Genomic DNA, 25,671 nt, shown 5'->3' on the forward strand with positions numbered 1-25,671 from the left:
TTATTGAAACATATTAATCCCTATGACATTACATTTAAATGTTTGCAGATGTAAAACAAGAGGTTCTCACATACGTAAGTTAAATTTCTGACTTTATTATGTATATTAAAAATTGTAGCAGTAAGATTGTTTCCAGGAAGTAATTTTTGCAATCTCTTTTTATAAAAATATAATTGTAGGTGTATAACTATTTCACGTACGACTCGTTTAGATTGATTATTTGTATCGTGTACCAATAAGTAAAAAAATGCGCAAAGGTAATTATTAATCGATTTTTATTCGCACTTTATAAATAAAAACTTTAGTGTTTTCGGAATTTAGAGGGTTATTTGAAAACGTGTTTGTTAATGGGAAAAAAATAATCGCACTTTTAAATAAAACATAAATTCTTAACGACGCGCTATTTAGAGGTTAATTTGCGCTGCAAATTGCATTCTTTTAATCTTCCGGCGTGACCGGTTCGATTTAAATTACTCTAGCGAGCAATTTATACTGCAATTTAGCGCACATTTACAGTTTATAAACGTCCGGTTTAAATTGCTCGCGAATTCCGCTTGGCGCTTCGTCTCGGATGTGAATGCATCGTCGCGAAATCGCTCGGTGATCTCGGCGGAACTCTTGGAAGGAGAACTATTTATAAGTAGACCACGTCGCGTCGCGAGCCGATTTCCCGATTACTAAGCGTGGTTCGTGACTCATTCTAAATTATCGTCTGGTTTTCAATCGTCTACTTCTCTTGATATCTTCTTCCATTGTCTCGATCAAATCACTGTTCTTACTTCCCTTAATTATATGTAAATTTGCAATTGTTTCCTTCGAAATCTAATCGTCTGAAAACTTCAATCTTTGATCGCTGAATATGCGCCTTTCTGCGATAATTAAGATACGACTTTCCGTGAAGCTTTTATAAGAGTTAATTTTACATTTACCAATTAATTGCCTTTATTCTATTACGAAATAACATTTAGAAGTTGCAACATACACTTCGTTCCAATCGAACAAATTTACGTTGATCAATTCGTTGTCTTGAAGAAATATATCATTGTTTTCTACGTTTCTTTGTAAAGAACATATGTAATTCTTTCAAATTTTAAGTTTTATTAATGTGGAATCACCAGCAATTAAATTCAGGCTTAAATTTAAAAGATTCGCCGTTTTTCTACAGAGTTCTAAATAAATTATTAAAATGAAAAAAAAAAAAATCCTTGAAAAGGAAAGTAAAGAAATCCTTTAATCATTCGTAGAACATATATATAAATTTACAGTTTCAATTTGACTCAATTTAAATGAAGTTTTTAAACTTAAAAAGTATAAAAACGGGATTTTATTCATACAACAAACAGGTAATTAAATAATAATATTAATTGAACGAATGAAAAACGGGTATTGGATTTTCGAGATTTCGGTGCGGGGAGTCGAGAGTGACGGGTGGCGCCGCCTGGGACGCGCGCGCGCCGGCTGGAGGCACCATCTGGCGCGAAGCGGCGGCAGCCGCTGTTGTCAAGCGGCGCGATTGGGAGGCGATACGGCGCGTTGTGGCAGGCCTGCGACGGCGCGGCCCCGAAGGCCGCAATTTCGGTACACGCGCGAGAGCGAGCGTGCGCGCGCGCGCGCGCGCTATCTATCTCTCCTTCCTTCTCTCTCCCGGGGGCGCTTCGCCGCCCGCACGCGCGCGCGACGTTGGCGCCCGAGCGCGCCGCCCCGCGGCCGATTCGCCAACCATTCGGCATGGATCCAGCTCCATGTTCGCCCGTGAAAGCGATGCGGTGTCCCCGCGGTTAGGACGTTGTACGATTCTCGTGTGTGCTGCGGGAACGTCGCGCGTTACCCGTCGTGCCCCTAGCCGCGAGCTCGGGCGCCCGCTCGACGTCGTCGCGATCGACGGTGCCCGTACGTGCGCCGCGTCCGCGAGTCAGTGGTGCATCGGACAACCTCGTCTCGGTGTGGCGTGGCGGCACGGGAGCAGCAGCCGCAGCAACGGTAGCAGCAGCAGCAACAACAGCAACAGTAGCAACAGTAGCGGCGGCGGTGGCGATCTCAATTCGGTGAAGGTTCTACGAGGCGTTCGCGCCCGGGAGAGAGTCCGCGGGAGCCAGTCACGGCCGCGAGGACGCGAGCTGGCGAGGAGGAGCGCTCGTCGGTGCGTGTCGGCGGTGGCAGCGACGACGACGGCAGCAGCGGCGGCGGCGGCGCGTGCTGCGAGGACGAGGTGAATGCACGGCGGCCGCGGTGTGTGCCAGTGGTGTGCGCGCTCGTCGCCCGTGGAAACCCGCCAAAACCCGCGGCCGCGAACAAACACTACCACCACCACCACCACCACCACCACCACCACCACCACTACCACCACCATCATCCCCAACATCGCTATCATCAACAGTAGCAGCAACAACAAAAACAACGATATCAACAACGTCGGAGCGGGAACGAGAGTTCTCTTGAGCAGTGACAACGGCGGCGACGACGGTGGCGGTGGCGACGACGACGACGACGACAAAAATAAAAACAACGCATACAAAAATTCCGTGACGAGGCCCGGCGACGACAACAATAAAACCACCAGCGGTATCGGCAGCAACGGCAGCTGTCGCGGTGTCACTTGGCTACGACAACAACAACGACGACGACGACGTCGTTACTGTCATCGCGCTGTCCCGCCGATCGCGGCGTTCTCCCGGCACGTCGGGGCCGCCGGCCACGGCTGTTGGTCTCATCGGGTGGCGACGAGGAAGTAGATAGTGGAAGAAGGTCATCGCGCGCGTGTGACAGCAACGGGGAAACAACGGCAGCATCGGCGGCGGCAACAACGACCGCTCCGAAGCTTACGCGCTGTCGTTGGCGACAGCGGCGTCGGCGGCTGCGTTCTGTTATTATTTTGCCGCGGTGCTTTTGACCCTTCGTGCCGGGCGAGTTCATTGCAGCGCTGTCGCGGGGGTGTCAGCCGGTAGTACGTCCACACCGCGCTTTCTCCACCACCCCCTCCTCATCCTCCTTCTCCTCCACAACCGTCCGTCTGGCGGCGGCGGTGGCGGCGGCAGCAGCAGCAGCAGCAGCGCCGGCGTCGACGGAACATCGACGGGCGCCTCGTGATCGTCGCGACGAGCGCGAGGACGGGGCGCGTCCCTAAGGCGCCCGTCGTCGGACCCGCGGCCTCCCGGGGATCCCGGGGAACCCCCCTCGTTCGCGAAAGGAGAGGAAAGAAATCGTCGCGCTCCTTGCCCCGCGCGCGCACGCGAGCGAGAGAGAATACCACGTGATAGTCGTCGTCGCCGCGAGGGAGTCGGCGAACGACGGCCAGCCAGCGGTAAGTCAGTCAGTAGTTCGTGGGGCCGTGCGGCGTCACGCGGTGACGCCGATGACCATAACCTGAAAGGACCGGCCGCGCCGCGACCGACACGCGCACGCTCCGCCGTCGAAGAGGATACTTTGGGATACCACGACGGGAGAACGAACGACCGGGACTCCGTTTCCGGGAATAATATCGTCGCTTCGCCCTCGTTTTCGGGGTTTCGACCGACCAGGAGGTGGCGGGAAGAGGAAGGAAACGTCGAACGGGGAAGCTCCTTCGGCGCGTTTCGGCAACTTTGGCAGGTCGAGCGGAGAGACCACGTGTGAGTCACGTCGGCCGATCATCGATCAATTACCATCGTCGTCATCATCGTCATCGCCAATCGTCAACCAGCAGCTTGCAGCACCACGTCATTTTAGCAACGCTGCTATCGCATCGCCGCATACGCCCAACCGCGTGACGCCGATCGTCGCACCGCGAATCCGCTTCCTCGCGCGAGAGGAAGAAGATAAAGAGGGAGGGAGAGAAAGACGCGCCGGCGGATACCACAGTGTTTCACGGCCGCGACCCGATTGCGATCGGCGAAAGGAAAGGCGGCGACGAGCGAGGATACACACACATACACACGGGGGTGTGCGTGCGTGCGTCGCCGTTATGCCGCGCGTCGCGGTGACAGCTCGACGACGATAAGAGCGGCGCTCGGCGTCTCCGTTTTTCCGCCGAGTGCTCGCGCGCGGTTTTCGCGCGCCGGGACAGAGAAAGTCAAGTCCCGCCCGCGTCGCGTATTCCACTTTTCTCATCTCTCTCTCTCTCATCTCCCTCCCCCGCCTCGCTTCTCTCTTCCTCCGACACGCCACCGCTGTCACACGGGGCATCACGTCGCTGGATTTCTGCACCGTCATACGTTCCTATCCCCCCTCCCCCCTCTTCCTCTCACCTACGCGACCCGTCGGTGAAGTGCGCGACTGTTGTCTGAAGAAACCAGTGGTGAAACGTACGTAACAACGTGGTGTGTGGTGTTTTGCCGCGCGTATATTGTTATATTTACGCCATACGACAAAAGTCTACATATACGTGTGTGTGTGCGCGCACGTACCAACATCCGTGTCGTTGTCCGACGGGTGTCCGATAGTGCGCGCGAGCTTCTTCTTTCTCGCGTGTGTGCCGAGTTTTTCTTCCTCGACCGGATCTACCTGCCTGTGCCGCACATCCCTGCGCGTGTGTGCGCGCGCGCGCGCGCGTGTTCGCGTGTGTGTGTGCGTGTGTGCGTGCGCGCGTCCTGCGTCCACTCCCCCTCCCCTTCCTGCAGCTACCTGTTCCCCTCGCCTGTCGTTCACGGCATCGGTCGCCGGCTTGTTTTTTCGACCAAGCTGATCGTCAGGAGAGGAAGTCGCACGAGCGTGACGGACAAAGGGGGACACGTTCCAGCCCGCGGAAGAAGGATCGAAGCGTCGAAGGTATGTACCACGCGTGTATTCTCTTTTCCTTTCGTTTGCTCCGATTCGCGCGCGAATTGCTCCACGCGCGCGCGCGGAGTCTCTTTTGAGGTTAGGCGCGCTCGCGAAAGAGACGCGCTGAGAATCGGAGTCGATCGAACGGTCGGAAGGCAGCGGCGCGTGTGTTGTATGTCATTCGCGATCGTCGTGACGTCGCGTCGTTTACGCGTTTGCGTAAACGTACGCGTGTGCCGCCCGACGAGATGCACGAGGTGGAACGGCGAGCTACGGCATCGGGAGTCCGTTCTCTTCCGTCGCGTCCCCTCGGAATCGTCCCTAACCTCAAAGCTCCCGTACGCGAGCTAACTGCGCCGCTTGACGCTCTCTCTTCTTCTTCTTCTTCTCTCTTTCTCTCTTTCTCTTTCTCTCGTTTCGCTGTCTCGTAGGTGCCGCTCCTTCCAGCGTCCCGCTTAAACAGCTGTTTAAGCGGCGCCGCGAGCGGCAACCCCGCCGAGTCCCGCGCGCTCTTTTTCCCCCCCGCGCGTCTCCTTGATTCACGGTGCTCTACGCGACGAAGGCAGCCTGCGAACGAGATGCGGTGCACGCCAGACCGCACCGATAGTGCAATGCGACCGGTCGCATCGGTACGTCGTACCGCTTTTTTTTTCTCTCGTCGAGAAGGGGAAAAATGAGTTCGTCAGAATTGTAACGTCAGTCAATGTCGGTGCAATCGGACCGTCTGTCGATTGTTTATAATCGGTAAATTCGGAATTTATTTCTCTGCCTCGTAAATTACCGATTTGTCGATATATGCGATCGTGATTAATGTAAAAGAAGAAAGTAACAGCGAATTGTGTGAATATGAATAACATATTGGAAATATGAAAAATATTTATCTTTGACAGCAAACCGATATCTTTCGGCTTGTAATAGAAACATTTTTTTTTATTCTATAATATATTGAAACATACAATGGCATTTCGTCCAATTATTACAGAAGTGTAATAGTATAATAAAAAACTGATTATTTAACCGTTAACAAAATTATGAGATATCCGCTTCAAAAAATAATTTAATCAAATATTTTAGAAATGCTTTTTAATGATGAGAAAAAACGGTGGTAAAAAAAAAATTTTAAGCTTGTATCATCGAAAAAGGAGAGAGACGATATTTTTCTAAAGTTGTAAGTAATTCATAGAAATATGTGAAATCATTGATTAATATATATCGTGAGTCATTATTAAAACTTATATATCGTGTGCACACGAGATTATCGATGTTTTCATATCGCTGCTTTCTCTAGAAAGAGTCTAAACGCATGAAAAAAACTCCATTTTTTAAATATTATTTTTTGAAATATGAAATAATGTTTTATTATTTTAAAATTCAAAGGATAATGTTTTTATAGAAAGTATAAAAAAGGAATATTATGAATGGAAACTGTGATTGATAAATAATATTCAAGTGCAGTTTGATAATAATTTCGATCTCTTTTTGAATTTTTTCTTTTTTCAAATTTTGTATTTATTTTAGACAATTTATAATTTGTATCGACATTTATAAAATTTTATTTTTAATGTTATATATTATGTGTACGGGAAATATATTTGAAAAGACAAAATACATATTTTATCGAGATCTACACAACATGCACCATTATAAAAATTAGATATATGATTCTATTCTGAAGTGCGACGCATTTGCACAGAGAGAAATGACTTAGAAATATCAGCTAAGTGTCAGTAGCTAGTCTGATTTTTTGTCATTGCTAAAAGTTGATTATTACAAATAAAATACATTTGATGCTAGATAATTATAATATGTTACACCTAAAATTAAAAACGTGCTTTAATACGTATAGCTAAGAAAGTGGCAACTATCTGAATATCTTAAAGTCTACATTTGAACTTTGTTAGCTAATTCTTTCTCTGCGTGTATAAATTTAAAATAAACGTGTGTTACTGATACATGCAAGTTTTTATACGCAAAATTCTTTCAAACGTGCACAGAACGCGATATTCTGTCGCCTGACTCTGCCTGAATCCGTTAACATTGCCAAAACTATTATTGCAAAAATCCTACAGGTGGCAACACCGTATAAGAAAGATATCGCGTAAGGTCTTCGCGCCACTGCATTTCGCATTATCACGCAATCACGTTATTGCGCGCGTTGTCCGAAAAAGCAGCTAAGCGACGCCAAGAAACGCCGGATAGAGCGCGACGGAACGTCGATATCTCCACGATTGAACGAACAGTTTTCCTCTGCAAACTGATACGAATTAATTCTCGGAAGATATGTGCAACAGAGTATCTTATCTGTCTTGGGGGTTTTCCATTCGTAACTTTACATATACACATATGTATACATATATTATGTATATATGATTATAATCAGGTGATTTTTATAAATATCATTTTGCTGTTAAATTTGACGAAGTTTTATAAAGTTGAAGAAACGGTAGATCCGGTGAATTAAAGTACCCTTTTTTTTACTTAAACGAACATTTATGTTAATATTTATAATACATTTCATCTTAGAATTTATGTGTTTTAAAACAACTACATTATTTCTTGTATTACTGCATAATCAATCCAATATTCAACTTTTTATTTTTTACATTAGTTTTGTTATTTGTTCATTTATCTATAGACTGTGTATTCAACACTAAGCATTGAATATTAATAATTTAAGGCAAAATATTCAAATAATACAAGGACTAATTTTAACATTAATACAAGAGATGTATCTTACTGTGTAAAATAATCCCCCATTGCCGATTCAATCGCCACCTTATTTACATTGTGTTACGTAAAAATGCGCAAGTGCATTGGCTGCCTCTGTATCGTAGTTCCGCCAATTGTGTTTTCAAGCATCGATCCTCGCCCCGGCCACGTGTACGTGCAAGGCCTTCCGAAATGAGACCCTAATTTTGACGCGCGACGACGTTATTATCAGTTTGATATTAAATTACGTGCCTCGAATCAATAACTCATTCCGAGCCGAGTCGCGGACAGGTCGCGATTACCTTGGTGCAGGTGAATGTTCTCCCCCTCTTTTTTTTTTACTGTAAATTACATTGTGTTGTGCCACGATTTATACACGGATCCTCCCTCGAGGGGACGAGAGGGGGAGAAGCTGTTTGCCGTCCAACGAGAGAAGACGCTGCCGAGCTTCTCGGTCGGACTCGTCGTCAGGATTTTCACTTTATTGATTTGGTATGACTTTCGACGCGTCGACGCTAACAATGCTGTTCTCTGAAACGTGTCGAGTCATCGCGCGTATTGCACCCGTGTACATTAAAACAGGAATGCGGCACTCTCCGCGCTCCACTCCGTATTGATCAACGTGATTTCTCGTATCACGCATACTTACGTGTCTTCCCGTTTCTTTGAACGACCGACCACTGCCTTTGATTTCGGCCATAAACTAATCAGCCTTTGAGGGCGAATTGCGTTTTTCTTTTTCTTGTCACGTGGACGACGTGAGTGCGTTCTTGCTTTTGTTTCTGCTAAACTTGCTATACGCACAATGACAGCGGTGGAAAAAAAATGTAAAGTGTAAATCTCGAAACGAATTTTGATCGATCAATTTGCCTTTGCACGATAGATATGCCCTCGCGTGGAGATAAGTGGTCGATGTAAAAAGGAAACTTCGCGCTCCATTAGCATTTTACTATTTCACGTTATATTCAGCCGCTTCTAATGAACCGTGAATTGCTTCTTACATTTGCGTAATTATATTTGCGTAATTATGTTTATGTAAATCTTAATCTAGAAGCCTGTCCAATAGGACTCTGTTATAACGCAATAAATGCGGAGCTTACGTTAGAGAAACGCGCGTGTAAAGGAAAGAATAAGAAGAAAGACTTGCTTAACACGCGCTGGAATTCATGCTGACTTAAAGGCCGGTCGAGCGAATTCTTTTTTTTTCCCCTCCGCCGCCACGACGCCTGCTTAATCAGCGGTCTTTTCTTATCTTCGCGGTATGTACCGTGACTGATTCATCGCTGGTGAGAGATATCCGCTCGTGAAATTCCACGGAACCTCCGGATTACACATTTTTCGACAGTGTCTCGTAGACCTGCCGCGGTGAACCCCGCCGAGCGAAGTGCCCGAGCGGTAGGTCAGTTACGGCTGCAACATTTATCAGGCGCGTATTCGCGGCGCGTTAATTCGACGGATCACCCCTTTCGGACTTTTCAGGCTTATCAGGCACGAACGCGCCTTGATTTGCGCAGCGAAAGAAGTGCCTGCGCTGATAAATCGGGAACGCGAATATCGGTATTGCTTGCGCGCTTTGAAAATCTTTAGGAATGATTGAATTATATAAGCGTTGCATAAAATTGTACAGATTAAGATTGTATTTTGATTATGATAATTAAGATGCCAAAAGAAATAACAGTTGCAGTAACTATAATCATATTTTTATAATTATTGAACAATATAAATTGTAGTTTGTTTAAATTATATTTAAGTTCTCATAATCATAATATTGGTCTATGTAATTTGTGATTTGCCATAACCAAAATGGAGATTTTAATATAGTAAGTTGTACTATAAAATAATTACTATAAGTATCACTGAAGAAATATTATCTCAATGAAATTATATATATATATATTTTTTTTATACTGTATTTTTTTCTGTTATACAATTTACGGTTATAATCATGATTCGCTGACACGAGTCACAAATTCATATGTGATTGTACAATGTACATTACTTGAAAAGGGCCCAAAGCAGGGACCGAAACATCGTAACTGTTATTGTTTCGATAAAATTTGCCAGTTGTGTCGTCTTGAAAAATAATCTCATTTATTGCAAATCATTACTGGTGCCTTTCAAATTATTACTGTTGACTTTGTCAATGAAACAAATTGTTGAAATTAGATTGGTAGATTTGAATGAGTATAAATATTATTGACTATATGAATATATTATTATTTAATTGCATCTCAAACTCTCAATTCTTAACCGTGCTTTGAATTTTCACTTAGAAAAGATTCACTCCAAATGAAAGGGGATCTGTTCATAAAATATTGTCCGTTTGGATAATATTTTATCGAATAACCAGATATACGTCTAAGAATTTCCATGACAAAATCATATTTATCTAAAAAACATTGCACGTATCGCAGAAGTAACACGTTGACTTGACGCGAAAAAAAAGGGATTTTTTTTTTTAAGACTATATAAAGAGGAAAGTATGACGCGATGAATAGCTTTAACGTTTTCATACAGTTTGACATATTTTATTCTTAAAATACATCTCCGCGGCTATTTTTCCCTTTATATCGATTTGTCCTCCAATTTTGCAGTCGATACGGAAAGGCGAGCCTTTCCTTTCGCGTCACTTTTTTCCCCGACACTTCCGCCTTGAGCAGAGGCTCGCAGTCGGATTAATACGAGCCTCCTGAAACCCACACTTAGGATGAGAAAAAAAAACCCTTTCACCCGCACAGCTCGACAGGGCTAAGGTCGCGTTTCGTTTTTTGTCCCGTTACCCTTCAAGCGCGCGCTTATGAGGGGTATTCTCGTAAAATTCTGACCGAAAGGTCAGACCGACAGGTCCGCGTTCCCCGCGTGTGGGGGTCTCCGAGGCAATTGTTTGACCTTTCGCCGCCGACATCCGCGCCCGATTAAGAGAAGGAAAGTACATCTGATAACGATCCTTTTAATAGACTCTCCCCGCGCGTTTATGCGCGAGCCCCGAGGCCGGTCGGTCGGGAAAGCATCATAATACCTGCATGCAAAAGGATATTAACATCCCACGCGCGCGCGCGCGCAATCGCGATCTTCATTGACGTTAATGGACAGCCCGCTACGGGTGTACGGGCTGTAATTTTTGTTCCGTGCTGCGTGCAATAAGCGGGACGTCCACGGCGGATTCGTACATTTACATCTGTTTTTAGCGAGCCAGCCCGGCTGTGACGGTCGTCGCAATTAAATTTCATACACGCGAGGTAAACGCGACGTGCCATTTAAAATTCCAATGCGTGCCTGCACGCGCCGCTCGATTTCCGCCTTCGGCGAAATCACGACGATGGCGCGACGTATCGCGCGCGATCGTCGGGGAAATAAAGCGGTTTTTCTTTTTGTTCGCCGAGAGAATCGCGAAATCGCGCGGAACAGTCGGCTGTCGCGATTCCGCGCAATCGGATGATACTCAGCTCGGCCCGAATCGCGAGGAATAACAAAATCGCGCGAAGAAAGGGACCGGTTTTCGTTACGTACGAGGGGTTTCGATTACGCGCGTATGTGTTTTGCGTGAAAGCCGCCTCCTCCCCTCCGTGCCCGGGGCGCATCCGTCCGGCGTAATTACGTTTGCACGAAATCAGGTTACGTTGGTTCCTGTGTGTGTGCTCGCGCGCGCTCGAAAACGGGAAATGAATGACGTGCGAACCGAAATGTGCAACCGCGATAAACATTGCGTGCCGACGACTTTTGGCGTCGTCGTCGTCGTCGTCGTCGTCGTTACGCGCGAGCTCCTCGGATCGGAAATATCTCTCCGCATTTAATCTTTTCTAAATATTAAAAAAGGCCTTAGTAAAATACGATCGAGCTGTCCCTTTTGTGCTCGGCAACAATTACAAAAATGCTTTCCGTTTCATTGGGGATGGTTCATTGTCTTCGAAAAGAGTAGAGAAACAGGTTCGAGCGTCGCTCGTGCGAGCGGCGCCGCTTCTGTCGAAGGCACCGCTTAATTTTGGACGGTGCCTCTCTTTTCGCTTCCGCTCACGTGCGGAAGCGTCAAGCGAAAAGTCGCCGGCTGGGTGGTGGTTCGGGCCGAAGCGATATAAATGACTCTCTTTCCTTGAGCAGCGTGTGGTCGTCGCGCGTCCGCCCGCGCATTCTCTTTCCCGCGTCACCGCGTGTGCATGACGCGGGCCTGTCTGCGTGCCCGTACGCGGAAACGACGCGTCTAATAATAGGCGACACGTTTCGCGACGGTACTTGGCGTCGTCTCTCTTAGCGGCGCCATTACGGGACCACTCGCGCCCTTAAAGGGCGCGACAGTCACGAAGGGAAGGGGGGTGTTGTATTAAGGTTTAAAGGACTGATGTTTTTCTATTTTGATTTTTTTTTTTTTTTTTTTTTACGTAAAATTTATACGTATGTGCAAACTACATTTCTCATTTACGTTTCCAGGTTTGTTGATGCGACATATGTGATGTGATACTCTTCTAAAGATTAATAATTCTTTATTTTTATTTGAATTTTAATCTGAAAACAGTCATCTGAAGTTTTTTTGTTACACTCTTGCATCAGAAAAACAAATCTTACAGCAAAGTGTTTTTGCTGATTCAAAATTCCACTTTTTATTCGAGGATTTTCAGGTCATACGAGAGAAACAAGTCATGATTGACATATTATCATAGCATCAACTTCTTGAAATTAATTGGGAAAGTGATGGTCGATTACATTACAAAATTGATTAAAAAATAATAATATAAGTTTAAATAAGATTGAAAAGTATTAATCTTTATATTTATACAATACAGAAAGTTTGTATCATGTTTCTATAAGTGTTTCTTTTTATTTTTCATTAAAAAATACTTAATATAGTTTTTTATTTTTACACGGAGGAAATTTTATACCAGAAATTATTATGTATGGTAGTAATTTATTTATTAATTACTTTATTTGTACAAATACTATTATAAGTTGCTTAATATGTTTCTTTTGTTTGTTTTATATTTTTTAAAATTTATTTTTTGAATTTTTTCTCCTTTTTAGAAAATATTAATTAAATCGACATGTCTAGATACTAATAAATTATAGAACAACTAAAAATTTACAATACATATAGTTTATAACAATGACTTCAAACCGAGTGTACAAATTACCTCATGTGATCATTTACGCAAAAAAAGGATTAACTAATAATTAACTAGGTAAACATATATAATTGTAGGCATTAAATTAGCACGATTTTCTTCTCATTTCTCATCCAAAAGTATCAATGTACGTTGTACGACAGGATTACATTGATTGTAATTTAAATTTGAATTAACACATCTCGAATTTAAATTCGTACTTACTCGATAAATTAAAAAGATTAAGTATTATTGTTGGCTGTAAGAAACTAGGAGATGAGAAGTGAATATAATTGAATTGTATGTATACTACGAGAAAAACAATCGAGACGCAATAGATTTTTTAAACCTTCGCGTATTGCTGCGATATCGATTACGTAAGGAGTTAGAAACGCGATTATTAAAAGTTAACGTGAAAGTTAAGATGAGCCCAGCCGTGTAATAATCGCCGCTGCCTACCCGTGTTCATACATTGCGTACGAAATTGCATACATTGCGTTTACGCGTATGCGATGCGTGCAGCCTACCCTCTCTTTATTCGCCGCGATGAACGCAAGTTGTATTTTCGCTCTTTCCTTTCGTTTCTCTCTTTTCATCATTTTGTTTTTTTTCCGTTCTTCGAAAGAAAAGTGCAACGCACTTTAGTAAACTAACATAACATGTCTAGAACAATGTACGTATTATGCGGAATCAAGGATCATCATCTCGGTCATTCAGTCGTGTGTAAATATAATATTACGATTTATGCTGTTCATACCGATTTATACTGTCGGTATCGCGGGCAAACGCGCGTTGCGCGCGCGCGCGGGGGGGAGGGGGGAATTCTTTGCGTACGAAATTGAAATCGAGCGTTATCGGTAACGAGCGGCTAAATAACTTTGTGCAATTGTCCGACGTTAATTGCAGTTGATACGGGGCAAATTAGCCGTTAAACGCGCGCTTTTTGCGTTACGTGTGTGTATATAAAAGTGCGGCGGACGGCCGGCAGCGGACGGAAGGGAACAAAAGCATTTCGCCTCGATATAAAAGCGCAAAGCAAAGACGTATCCACTGCGTTTCACACTGCGTAAATAACTTTTTTGCCTTTATATCATAAAGCGTACTTTGTCATTGCTCGATGTCGATAATTCGTACAAAGGTTTGCGTTGGGGCGAGTCTCTCTCTCTCGGTATATTCGCATTGAACGCTGTCGCGATGCAACGTTTTGCACGGTAATTTAATAAGGTACACACGTCAAAAGCAGAGAACATCCATCGGTATGAATTTTCAATTCGGTACGCGCAATCGCGGAGCATAAAATTTTTCGTTTAGCGTTAGATTAATTTATTAATTTTTTTAAGTGATAAGTATCTTTTGACATGTTTTTTCTCTTCCTATTTCCCCCCCCCCCAAGTTTTTTTTTGTGATCGCGACCTGATGTTTTTCGGTCCAATTCTCACGAAAGTGTCATTTGTACTCGCGGCGTTCGTTGTTCCGCGATTCCGCGCGAGTACCAGAGTGTCAGACGAGACAACGGAGGTCACGTGGCGGTGGCGGATCGAGCGGTATCGTTTCAGCTGTTAAACACACCGCGGCCAATAATCATTAGTCACGCGTTTTCAATATCGACGTCTTAGACGGGCCGTTCAGGGGGAAGGGGAAGGGGAGGGGGAAAGACGGTGCCGCCGACGACGTCGCGACGGGAATGTCAATGGATGGGGCGGGGGAGAAGCAAACGACTTCCACGTCAGGGACAAAGTGCCTGTTGTCTCCTCGTGCCTGGCAAACGACAAGGCCCGAGGACGACAGTCGCACTTGTAAATATAAATAAACAAGATGACGCGCGCGCACTACGCAACGTCGCGAAGTTTTCAGCTCTCGAGCTCGATTGTTCGCGACGTGCCTCGATTGATCGATCGATCGATCGATCGATCGCTCGTTCGCTCGTGATGCTTCTCTATACAGCGATACATAGAAATTCGACACATAGAAAGGATTTCTTTGCCACTGTCAGTCGTTGTGAAAAACAGCCACGCGGTCTGTTCCTGCTGTGGTGCATAATTTCTAATCTTTTTTTTTTTTTAATCATCCGTTCATTATTCGCATCTCGCGCAGGCGACGTCTTCAAGTTCCTGGAAGTGAACGCAATAACCGTGACACAGTTGCATAGCTTAGAATATTCATTCCCAATGTTATCGCAGACAATATGCCGCTCTACGCTTCATAATTGAAATGCTGCATTTCAGTAAAATTATTTCCTGGGAATGGGACGACGTTACACATTTATCTTCTTTAACGACGTTATCTTTAACGATGTACAGTCGTCTTGAGATTTATATCAATAATTGTGACGTGACACTGAAATTTACACACACGGGAAAAAATTAACAAAAAATTCGATGAATTAAATTTGAATCGCGTTTTTTACAATTGCAAAAATTGCAATGAAAGATTGCTTGGCAATTAAATTTTAAGTATTAAATATTGATTTTAAAAAATTATTTTTATAAATATTATAAAAATATCCCAAATAAAATAGTACGAAATGAAATAATACGTTTCAAATTGTTCTATTATTACGTTTAAATAGCTGTATAAAATTTGAGCACAATTTTCTTATTGGTATAACAGTTTTTATTTTTATTTTTTGCTTTTGATTCTTACGTAAGGTTGCGTTTTGTATTAATTGCAAATTTGATTAGAAAATTGCATTGTAAAAATTATATTTTTTACATATACTAATAAAACTGTAATAAATATTCGTGCAAAAGTTTATTTAAATCCATGTATATGTTTAAAAGTTATTTAACTTAAAACTGTAGCAAAATATAGTATTATATATACTGTATAACAGTAATTTATTATAAGCCAAATTATTTCTTGTTTTTTTAGCTGCTTTCTTAAGGAACAATATTTTAATAATCATAATCAAAATTTATTGTCGTTTAATTAGAAAAAAACATTTTATTCATAAAAAAAGAAGTGTTCAATTTTAAGATATTAAAATGTTTTATTGTTGTCTCCGTTTTTTTAAATATTTTAAAATATTTTGTTTTGAAATGGTGTTTATATACATATACATTTAAAACTAAAATTTTTTTAAATATTTAAAAAACGCAAACACTTTAATATCTTAAAATCAAACACTTATTTTTTTTTAGTGTAAGAAGAGCCTGCAGTTTTTAAATTTCGATAACTTTTAGCTGGCGCAGTTTATAATTAAAACATCATTATACAGGATAACGTATAGTTAAATGTAAATAAGGCTGAAATAGAATCTGCTGGTTTCTTGTCGACTTATAAGTTATTATTATATGTATTTAAATATTATTTAATCACAAATTAATTAATCGTATGATTCAAAGTTTTCTTTAATTTGTAAACATGCAACTTTATATTCAAAATTAAATTACCTATTACTTTACATCTGTAAGAAAGATTTACAGGGGAAGAGAAAGAGAGAGTTAACGTCTCCTCACGTGCATTTTATTGATGATTGAGCGTGAAATCGTTAATGACGGCCTCGAAACTTCCGTTTTATGTGAGCGCGCGCGAGCGAGCGAGCGTTTCGCGGGGCGTATGTAAGTAGACAGAAATAGATCGTAGAAAGTGGGCGACGGTGTTATTATTAGCGCAGAGAAGAATGTCTGGATAATAATAGCCATTAATTATGATGTACCGTACAACTTCTCCCGCAACGCGTCGCAACGCGTGCGGAGTTGTTGAACGCGCAAATCCGCCCGATGAGCTGTCGAGCACGTCGTGTTGAAAACAAGAGATACTTACCACTTTGCACAGAGTATTCCGAGACCGTCAAGCTGTCGTTTTAATAACAAATTTCTCGGACAATCTAGAATCGATATTTTTCTTTGCTAAACGAGTCAGGGCGTTGATTGTTTTTTTTTTTTTTTCCAATATAAATGATCAAAAAAATATCTTCTTTTTCACAAAGTAAACTTCACGGAACTTTAAGTAACAAAATTGCCCTTTTTAGTTAATTTTAAGATTTATTTCAGAATTTTAATTTAAGGTGTAGTTGTAAAGATATGTGATACAAAACATTTTAAAGTTAATAAACGCTGATTTTCCATAATATTTTTGCTAAAGAAAAATTGATCTTAAAAATTAACTCTAAAACTGATTATTAAAGTAATGCGAAGTACATTGTTTTGAGATATTTTGTTAATGATTGCTAATGATATATTGTATGTTTAATACATTTAAAAAACAATTTTTTTGATGAAATCAGACATATCATGCTTTTCTTTCTCTAAAATAATATACGTCTTAATATTAGAAGAGGTTTCAATTTTAACAAAATTTTTTATTACTATATTAAAAAATTTATTACAAAAATTGTTTTGTTTAAATGATTATAAATTTCTGGTTGATTCATACAAATTTATGTACAACATTGCACACATTAAAATTTACGCGATATCATAAAATTATTTTGCATATATTTGATGTCGTACAATAACTGAAAAGGAAGTATTAATTTTTATTTAACAGAAAAATAAAAAATATATATTTTTAAATGTTTATTTGTTACATAAAATTACAATTATTTTAATTTTATTTCTATTTTAATTTTATTAGTTATAGAAATAATTACCTTTTAAATATATATAAAATTCTCATTTTTATGTAAACGTAATATTTTCAAAACAACGATTAAAATAATTGATATTTTAAAATATTTTTTTATTTTTTAATTAAGTTCTAAATCATCTTTAGTTGTTGATAAGGAGCGTGCAAATAATTTTAATTTTAATTATTGTTTTACCTGACAAATTTATTAATAATTTATTTGAGAGCACCTAATTAAAAAAAAAACTATAGAAGGGAAAAGAAAAAAGTTGAAAAGCTACAGGAACGGAATGCGTGACGTTTAGTATTTTGGACGCGATAGCCGTTTACTTTGTCTACTTGCTATCTGCAAATCGCTTTTAGGAACTCAGTACATACATCACATGGAGAGTTCTAACCAATTATTTGTCGAAAACTTACAAAATGGCACGAGTTGTTTTACTGCGTATTAGAGTTGCATGGGAGTATGGTGTAACATATTAAAAATTTAGCGAAATCCGTAGGGGGTCAAAGGTTGGTCCTCCCTTGTTATCATGTGCGCGCGCGCGCGCGCGCGTCGAGTTTGCTACAATATCGAATATACCGCTGCCATATCGGCGCGTCGTAAACATTCGTTACCCGTCTCGACGGGTCGTCGTACAGCCGTGCACGAGACGGTGAATCGTAGATTTTCCTGCTCGGATCGTCGATAACGCGGAACAGCTGTTGATGCGTGCGCGCGGGTTTCGCGTTTCTACCCAACCGCCGGTTCCACCGCCCGCGTCAAGTGGGGAAGGGCGAAGACCACCTGGCCCAAACCCTGAGCGCTTCGTTCTGTTTCTATGGAGCACAATGTTGCACGATCCCTCGGATCGATCGGCGCGTCGTGAACAAAAGCTCCTGGCTGCGTACGCGGCTACGTAGGCAACATATGTTCGCCGCGACGGTGAAAATCCACGTTCGAACCGGCCGCGTCTTAATCCCGTAAATCGATCGCCGAAATCGTCCGCGTCAGTGTGTCTATCGATGTCGAGCTGTCGATCGAAATTTATGACAGACTAAATAAAAGTTTCGCATTCGCGAAAATGTTTCATGTGTCTAAGAGGTGTCTTAAGAATCTACTTTGTCGGGATTTTCATTTATGATTTTTTTTTAATTATTTAACGTGAATTTCTTTTTTAAAAATATCCAAGTGCCAAATTTTCATAAATATCGATTCTCTTCTATTTAATACTCATAAGTATAGTATAACTAAATAAAGAATTGCTTATTTAGTCATCAAGATATTTAAAATTGAAGTACGAAAATAAAGGGAGTAATGTTCCTAAATCGTTTTTATTGAGGAAAATTGGTTTTATATATTGATCAACCAAAAATGGTGACAGTTTTTGTAAACAGTTTATATGATAAACCGATGATGCTTGCATGTGCGAGAGTAAAATTGGAAAGTGAATCAGCTTCGAATTAGGAATTTCCGTTCTAAAAGAGGTATGATGTTTAAATGCAAAAGCAATTTTTTGAAAGAAATAAAACCATTATTTACTTTTCATAAATTTATACACACACATTCAGTTACCTTTTTTTCATATAATTTTCTAAGATTTTTTAACTGCAAGTGTACTCGTAAATCTAATTACAGGAAAAAACTCTTGAATAAATTATTGCGCCATATTTTATTTAATTATTTATTTAAAAAATATAAATATATCTGTTGCACGTATTGTAAAAATTGAATTTGCAATTTTATAATGTGATAATATGAGTACAACAATATGAAACAAATATACAAACATAAACAGTAACTATTTAATTATATTAAGTAAATTAAAATTATCTTTTAATCAACAAATGAAGCTATTAAATATTCCATATAACTTTAAATATGCGGAAATAATGCTAATAATAATAAACAAAAAGATGATATCAAACAATCAATTATAAATTATTAACGTGTAAGAAGAACCACTATAGTAGTTTCTAATTTTTATAATTTTTCTTTTTTTTTTTAATTTTAATTTTAATTACGTTTAAAAGAGAATTGTTAATTTTATTTAATTATTGCTTTTGTATCTTTTAGGATTAGCCATAAATTATATACGAGAAATAGTAATGAAATTTATGATTAATTGTTTCTAAAAGCAGAGATACTTAATGCATAAAATGTTATATTTCAAAGTTTTTGACAGACGAAAATGTAAAACTGAACTTATAATTACGGATTAGAGCTATTAAGAACGATTAATCAAAATTTAACATTGATACGTTTAATGGCTGAAAAATGGATTTCGTAATACAAATACGAAATGGATACGTATTAGAAAACATTTAATTGTGTTTACCGAACCATTCGTTTGTACGACCGTTTAAAGGTACGGCATGCTTGAACGTTTCAAAAGGGTTCGTGTGTCACGCATTCTCGTTCATGGAGATCGTTAAATATCGCAAAGTAGCTTCGTGGAAGGTACCTGTAAGGTGAAATATATGCGCGGGAAAATAGGCAGGAAGGGAAGGGAAGGGAAAAGGGCGATACGCTCCTCGACGGTCGACATGATTTTCCGCACGTGACTTCCGGCAATATTAAATATGCAGTCGCGGGGTTACTTGCGTGTTCCTATGAATCTCTGTTTGCTTTACTTTTAACGATTGCGCGTCGTTTGGAATATTAATTTTCGATTGTCATTACATCGATTGTCGAGCATCGTAACGAGTCGTAAAACTATTAGTTTTATGCATTGATGCATAAAGACTAAATTTTATCGGCTATTATGTCCGAGAATTAACGAATACAAATTTCTTAACAACATTTGTTTATCCTTCTCTACGAAATAAAATCGTTTGTAAATAATTTATTTTGTTGAGAGAAGACTGCAGTTTTCGCATCAGATATTGTTTAAAAATCACAGGTAATTATTATCCAATAACGTCAATAAGGCAAAACACATTCGAAGTAATTTTCCGTTAATAAAAAGCCAGTTCTAATATTTCTCCAAATATCCCATATTATGATGTATCTCGATGCGATCTATCTCTCAATCGCAGGTTGATGACCTCCACATTTCCAATTGTCCTTCTACGTATCCTTCTCGATGCCGACACACAGTCATCCCATGCGTGTGCGCCGGACACGCTGACGGAACACTTAAATATTCCAGATAAGAACGCGCTATCGCGATTACCCGCTTTAAAATGGGGTTTTCCTCGCGTGTAGGGGGTCAACCGTGATCGCCATTCATGCCACAGCGGGAGGTGACGACGGGACCTTTTCTCGGCCACTTTTTGTGTCATCATCTCCGCGGCACATCACAGAAGATAGATCGATTGATCGGCGACCGAAACTCTCACAGAATCAGTGGCAGATTTAAAGATTCTATAAGCCGGCACAATCGCAAGATCTACACAGAACTTTTAGATGAAAAACATTTTTGGTCTGAATTAAAAAAAAAAACAACTGTTAATGGTATTGCTGTCGAATATGTTTATTTCTTTTCTTGTACATGCACATTTAGAAATAAAAATAGGAATAATACTTTTAGAATTACAGCATTTTGAAAATCGAAATGGAAATATATGAAACAAATTCACCTGGTTAAATTCAGAATATGTACAATATAAGAGATTTTCTATATTACCAAGTCCATTTTTGTTTTCAGATTTATGTTCTCTTTGAAAGAATTCCAAATTCTCTAGAAAAAATTTAATATCTATAGACTTATAATAAGCTTCTTACCTTTTCAAAGGAAATACATTTCAAGGAAAATAAACAGCTTAAAAAATTGTATTCTCGAGATTTTAATACTAAGAAACTGTCGTTTAAAGCTAAACTTTAACTAATTGTATTTTTTCAAGGTCTAGAAAGAGTTAAACCTTCTCTTTCTCATCATGTTTAGTATTTCTTTTCAAATTTTTTTCTGTATCTAGAACTTTTTGAGCAAGGAACTAATTATTATTTGACGACTTTTATTCTCCGAAAGAAAGCAACTACGGGGGCTTTAAAGTTGTTTGTTCCCTTTTAAAAGAACGAGGAATTAAACATTGACTTTTTTAGAAGAAAAAAATTGTTAATTCCTTTCAGAAAAATCAAACCAAAAACAAAAAAATTGACTAGAGAATGTTTTAGAACTTGCTAGAATATTTTTAGATAAATATTTTGCCACTTTTCATGATTCTTTATAATTATGCTAACTTGAGTTAAAAATAAAAGTACAAGAGTTACTTTTTAAATCTGACCATCCACCTTTTTAAATAGTGCCAATGTAACAAACTCCTACAATTTTTCTTTTAATTAGACTTTTCAAACGAGATATATTACTCGATCTTTTTACCATTTAAAATTTTTGAATCATTATCCGCTCATCATTTTTTTTTTTGAAGAGTCGAGGGAAATTTTATAATAAAAAGTCTCAAAACAAAAAAACTATTTCAATATTTTTTCATATTTTTAGTTATTTTAAAAACATGGAAAGATAATGCGGAACAGACTTTACAGAGATTACCTTGTATAATATAAATATGTAGGTACTATATGTTCTTTAGGAAAAGCAAGCGTAGTTTGGATCAGTTTGAGCGGAGAGAAGATAAATTTTACTTAAATGACTATTATTTATTTTGTTATTATTTAAGGAAGTAATCTCTGAGAGAAAGAGAAAGATACAAAACGGGGTACGTAGAATAGTGTTGAGGCGGGGGGGGGGGCTTCGTCTTTGTCGGCGAAATTCCGCTACTGCGCGAAGCGCGCAACCACACGGATCGGATCAATGCGCGCAAAAAGCTGACCCCCATCCGCTATTTAAAGGCGTATCCCAGATTTTACTATGTGACGAATTTTATTCTGGGATATTTTCTCCTCCCTTAATGGGACGGATGTGTATGTGTGCGCACCGAGTAACCGGCGCCCGTACATTCAGTCGTGTGCGCAAATCCGTAGAAAGAATGCAATCGGGAATAATAATAAGCCGAGACGGGAAAGGGGGATGGGGGTGACGATGAATTATTGAGATATCGGAGAGTACGATCGCGCGGGGCGTTGTGAATCGTAATCGAACATCTGAGAAACCGATATCTAGAGATGGAGGTGGTAATGGTGATGGTGGCGGCCACGGCGGCGGCGGTGGCGGTGGTGGTGGTGGTGGTGGTGGTGGTGGTGGTGGTGGTGGTGGTGGTGGTGGTGGTTCGGTGGTGGATGTTGCGCCGCCGGGTTGCAACAATCTGTGCTAATGTAACGGTTGCTAGTTTGCTACTTGAAACCGATGAACTTTGTTGCATTAGGGAATTAGTTGCCGCTCTCGCGGGACGATTTCTGTGGGATTCTCTCGACGATGGTATATATAACATATATACGTGGGGCATATAAAACGTACTTCACTGGTATCGCGTGACAAAGGGCCATTCCGATGTTTTTTGGATTGTTAATTTACGACGGCGCGCCCGCCCGTCCTCATATCGTGCGCCAGGGCGCTCTCTTACGTAGGTCGTCCCGATATTTATGCATCGAGATTCTAAGAGCCCAAGACAAGTCCGCGATCTCTTTCGATTTTTATACCGCACGTCTATGTTTACTTGTATGTGTTGTAAAGCGTTACAATCGAATTTGTCTGGTAAAGCTAAGATTTTAAACGCACCATTGAGAATTAGCAGAGCGATATTTCTAATGCGATATGCGGCGATGACGTGACTCGAACTTGACGCAAATTGCCCAGCGACGTTATTAACGTTTTGTTTTTGTTTTCAGGTATCGTCGTCGTGTTACCCCGCCGCCGGTGAAGCATGGGTGAGGCTGACAGCGACGCGAAGTGAACGGGCCCTCTCATTCTCCACACTCCCACCCTTTCGAAATACGCACCTGCTGACAAACAGAAAACGAAGGCTGAAATCCTCTGACTATACATATATTTAGAAAAAGGAAGAAGAAAGAGAACAACGGATCACCGCCAAAAGCTAGTAGAATTTTAGTCAAAGTGTGAAAGATAGAAAGAGAGCGAGAGTGTGTGCAAGATAAAAAAAAAATATATATATACATATACCCGATATACATATATGTATATATATAGAAAGAGAACAAGAGAAACACACGAGATATACATATTATATATAAATATATAAATATATATATAAATAAAAAGAAGGAAAAAGAGAGAGAGAGAGAAAAAAACAGCGTAATTCGTGAGCGTGCATGTAAATAAGAGCTATTTTTCGTATGAGTGCGAGAAAGACGCGCCCTGGCCGGAGAGAAGCGAGAAACGACACGTTCGAGAGCATCTTCGGACGAGGGAAGATTTAGGGTGCTCCTCCTGAAAAAGCCGAATCGTCAAGTGGAGTATAAGAAGAGGAAGAAACGGAGAAGGAAGAGAAAGAAAAGGAAGAGGATCGCAGTGGCGGCTGAGGAGAGCGAAAGGATACCGTCGCGTCACGGTTGTTTGGACGTTGTTTCGATGTTCTCCAGTCCGGATCGCCGGTGTTTCTCCCCCCTACAGAGGAATAGCCTCTCTCGCGGAGACTGATCGGGCCCGATATTTCGCGAGAGAAACCGCGGTGAAGGAGAGGTGAACGAGTGTACGGAAGGGTGAAAAAAAAAAGTAGGAAAGGAGGAAGAGGAGAGAGAAAGAGAAAGAAATTATAGAGAGCGATCGTGCGGCATCGAAAGGGCCGGATCCATGTTGTGAGCGTCTGAGGACTGCCGAGGGCAGCAGCGAAAGGGCGGAGTAGGGTGCCGCCGCCGTTATGGAGTACGGTGGCGGGGGCGGTGGGACACGCGGGGGTGTCCAGCCACCCTCCGCGGGGACGAGGGGCATCGCCGGCACCGACACTACCGACGCTGCGTGGCACAAACACGAACAAATGATGCTTATGGAGGCATCCAGGCACAAGCAACAATGTGAGTAAACGCACTTTCTGAGTCATTCTACTACCCTCTACCCCCTCTCCCCCCTTTCTCGATAGATGATGCACGTGTCGGCCCGGACGGTAGCGGGAATTTTCGGAACGGATTGCCGGTTTAAGAGCGTGAGTAGGCGGGTTATTTCGCGGTCTACATTGATCGAGAGCTTCCGTCTGGAATATATGATGTCGGAGAAAGGGATTTGGTCGATCTAGCAAAAGTTTAATATCGAAAGCAACGAAACTGTTTGGAGAAATAAATATCAACGTAGCTAATAGATTTAGCAGAAAAAAAACTACTGCATAGCAAATCTAATTCTCGAGGTTATTTATTAATAATACTGAGACAATTAATCGGAGTAATATGTAATATCGCTCTAGTATATTTATAAAAGCGCAGTTAAATGACAACTTGCTATTTATTATTGCTTATTTATTAATAAATACATACGTAAAGTTTTAAATGATTAAAAGAAAGTAATAAATGTATAATTCTTCTTAGAGGGACCATATATAAATTACGATTGCTTGCGAGACGTTGTTCATGTGATCTCGTTGAAACCAAGGACACTTGGTTCCTCTTGTATGAATACCATCAATTTTATCGGAGTTGAAATCCATGTGATTAATAGCTGAGAGAAACATTTCGCGAGATATCGATCGAATCTCATTGTTGCCGAATTTATGTCAGGTTACCACACTTAATCAGAGATTAAAGAGGCGTCGATTGGACGCGCTCGATAGAGATCGCAAGGCTCGAGAAATGAGATTTTTCTTAACGTCTTTACTTCGTAACTGCGTATTAACGTAGTTGACATCAATATCGAAATCTTATCGACAGAGAAACGTTTATCTACGTTTTTATCTACGTTTTTCCGCACTTGTAATAACGGCAACGCCAAGGTATTTCAATCTTAAATAGGAAAAAAAGTGTAATTTAGATTACGAGAGAGAAACCGGTATTTACTGTATCTATTTCCGTTCGGCGCGAAGCACAAGAGACAGAGAAGAGGGAGAAAGAGAGAAGGGGAGAAGGAAAATACGTGTCTTTCTATCCTTTTTTTTTTTCATCCCTGACCTTTGACACATTTATATGCACGTGCTATGAAACATCGACGGCCGAGTATTACGAGAGAAAAATGCGAACGGTGTAACTGTAAGTCACGGCGCGTCTTGACAACTGACGTTTACATCTGGTTAAACTGCGTCGCGTTTTTTCCCGTCATTTTCGTTGCCCTCGGATGCAACACACGTTACCGCGGGATGATACTCCGTCGCAGACCCTTGGAACATTGCTGTCTTTCTTAACACGACTATTCCATAAACAGTGCTCCATAAACATTTCTATAGACATCTGTGTATAAATTTCAGCTGTCACCTTCTGTCTCTCTTTTTCCGTTTGGTTTCGTCTGAGAGAGATTTTTTAATGTCTTCGTCGAAGACGCCAAGGGTAATTCTTTATTATGACGAAATGAAGGCTGCCGTTCCCTTGCGACATGACGCGCGATCTTATCAGACGTCATCTTTCCTCTTTTCGGCAAGCCAAAGTCGCAAAACGAAATGAAAACTCTATAGAATAGGATAAATTAGGGTATGATGGCCATACGGAGAAGATGGCCAATGGCTTCAATTTGTCCAATAATTGCCAAATAATGTGTTGTAATTATTTTCAAAGACGCACATAAACTACAGTAAATTGATATTTATCATA

At 41.0% G+C, this 25,671-nt stretch overlaps 1 protein-coding gene across 4 annotated transcripts in view; it reads left to right on the forward strand.

Moving 5' to 3' along the window:
- Positions 1 to 2,738: 2,738 nt before the first annotated feature.
- Positions 2,739 to 25,671, forward strand: part of LOC105838065 (serine/threonine-protein kinase minibrain) — an 85,896-nt gene continuing 62,963 nt past the window's right edge. Inside the window, exons 1-2 of one of the 4 annotated variants that reach the window (XM_028194341.2) lie at positions 2,739 to 4,743; positions 22,816 to 23,958. In XM_028194341.2, the coding sequence (XP_028050142.1) occupies positions 23,805 to 23,958 (154 nt within the window). In that variant the 5' untranslated portion in view covers positions 2,739 to 4,743; positions 22,816 to 23,804. The other 3 variants (XM_028194345.2, XM_028194356.2, XM_036284950.1) reach the window with 3 other exon arrangements.

This window comes from Monomorium pharaonis, chromosome 3 (assembly GCF_013373865.1).
Source record: "Monomorium pharaonis isolate MP-MQ-018 chromosome 3, ASM1337386v2, whole genome shotgun sequence".
In the NCBI taxonomy this organism is placed as follows: Eukaryota; Metazoa; Arthropoda; class Insecta; order Hymenoptera; family Formicidae; genus Monomorium; species Monomorium pharaonis.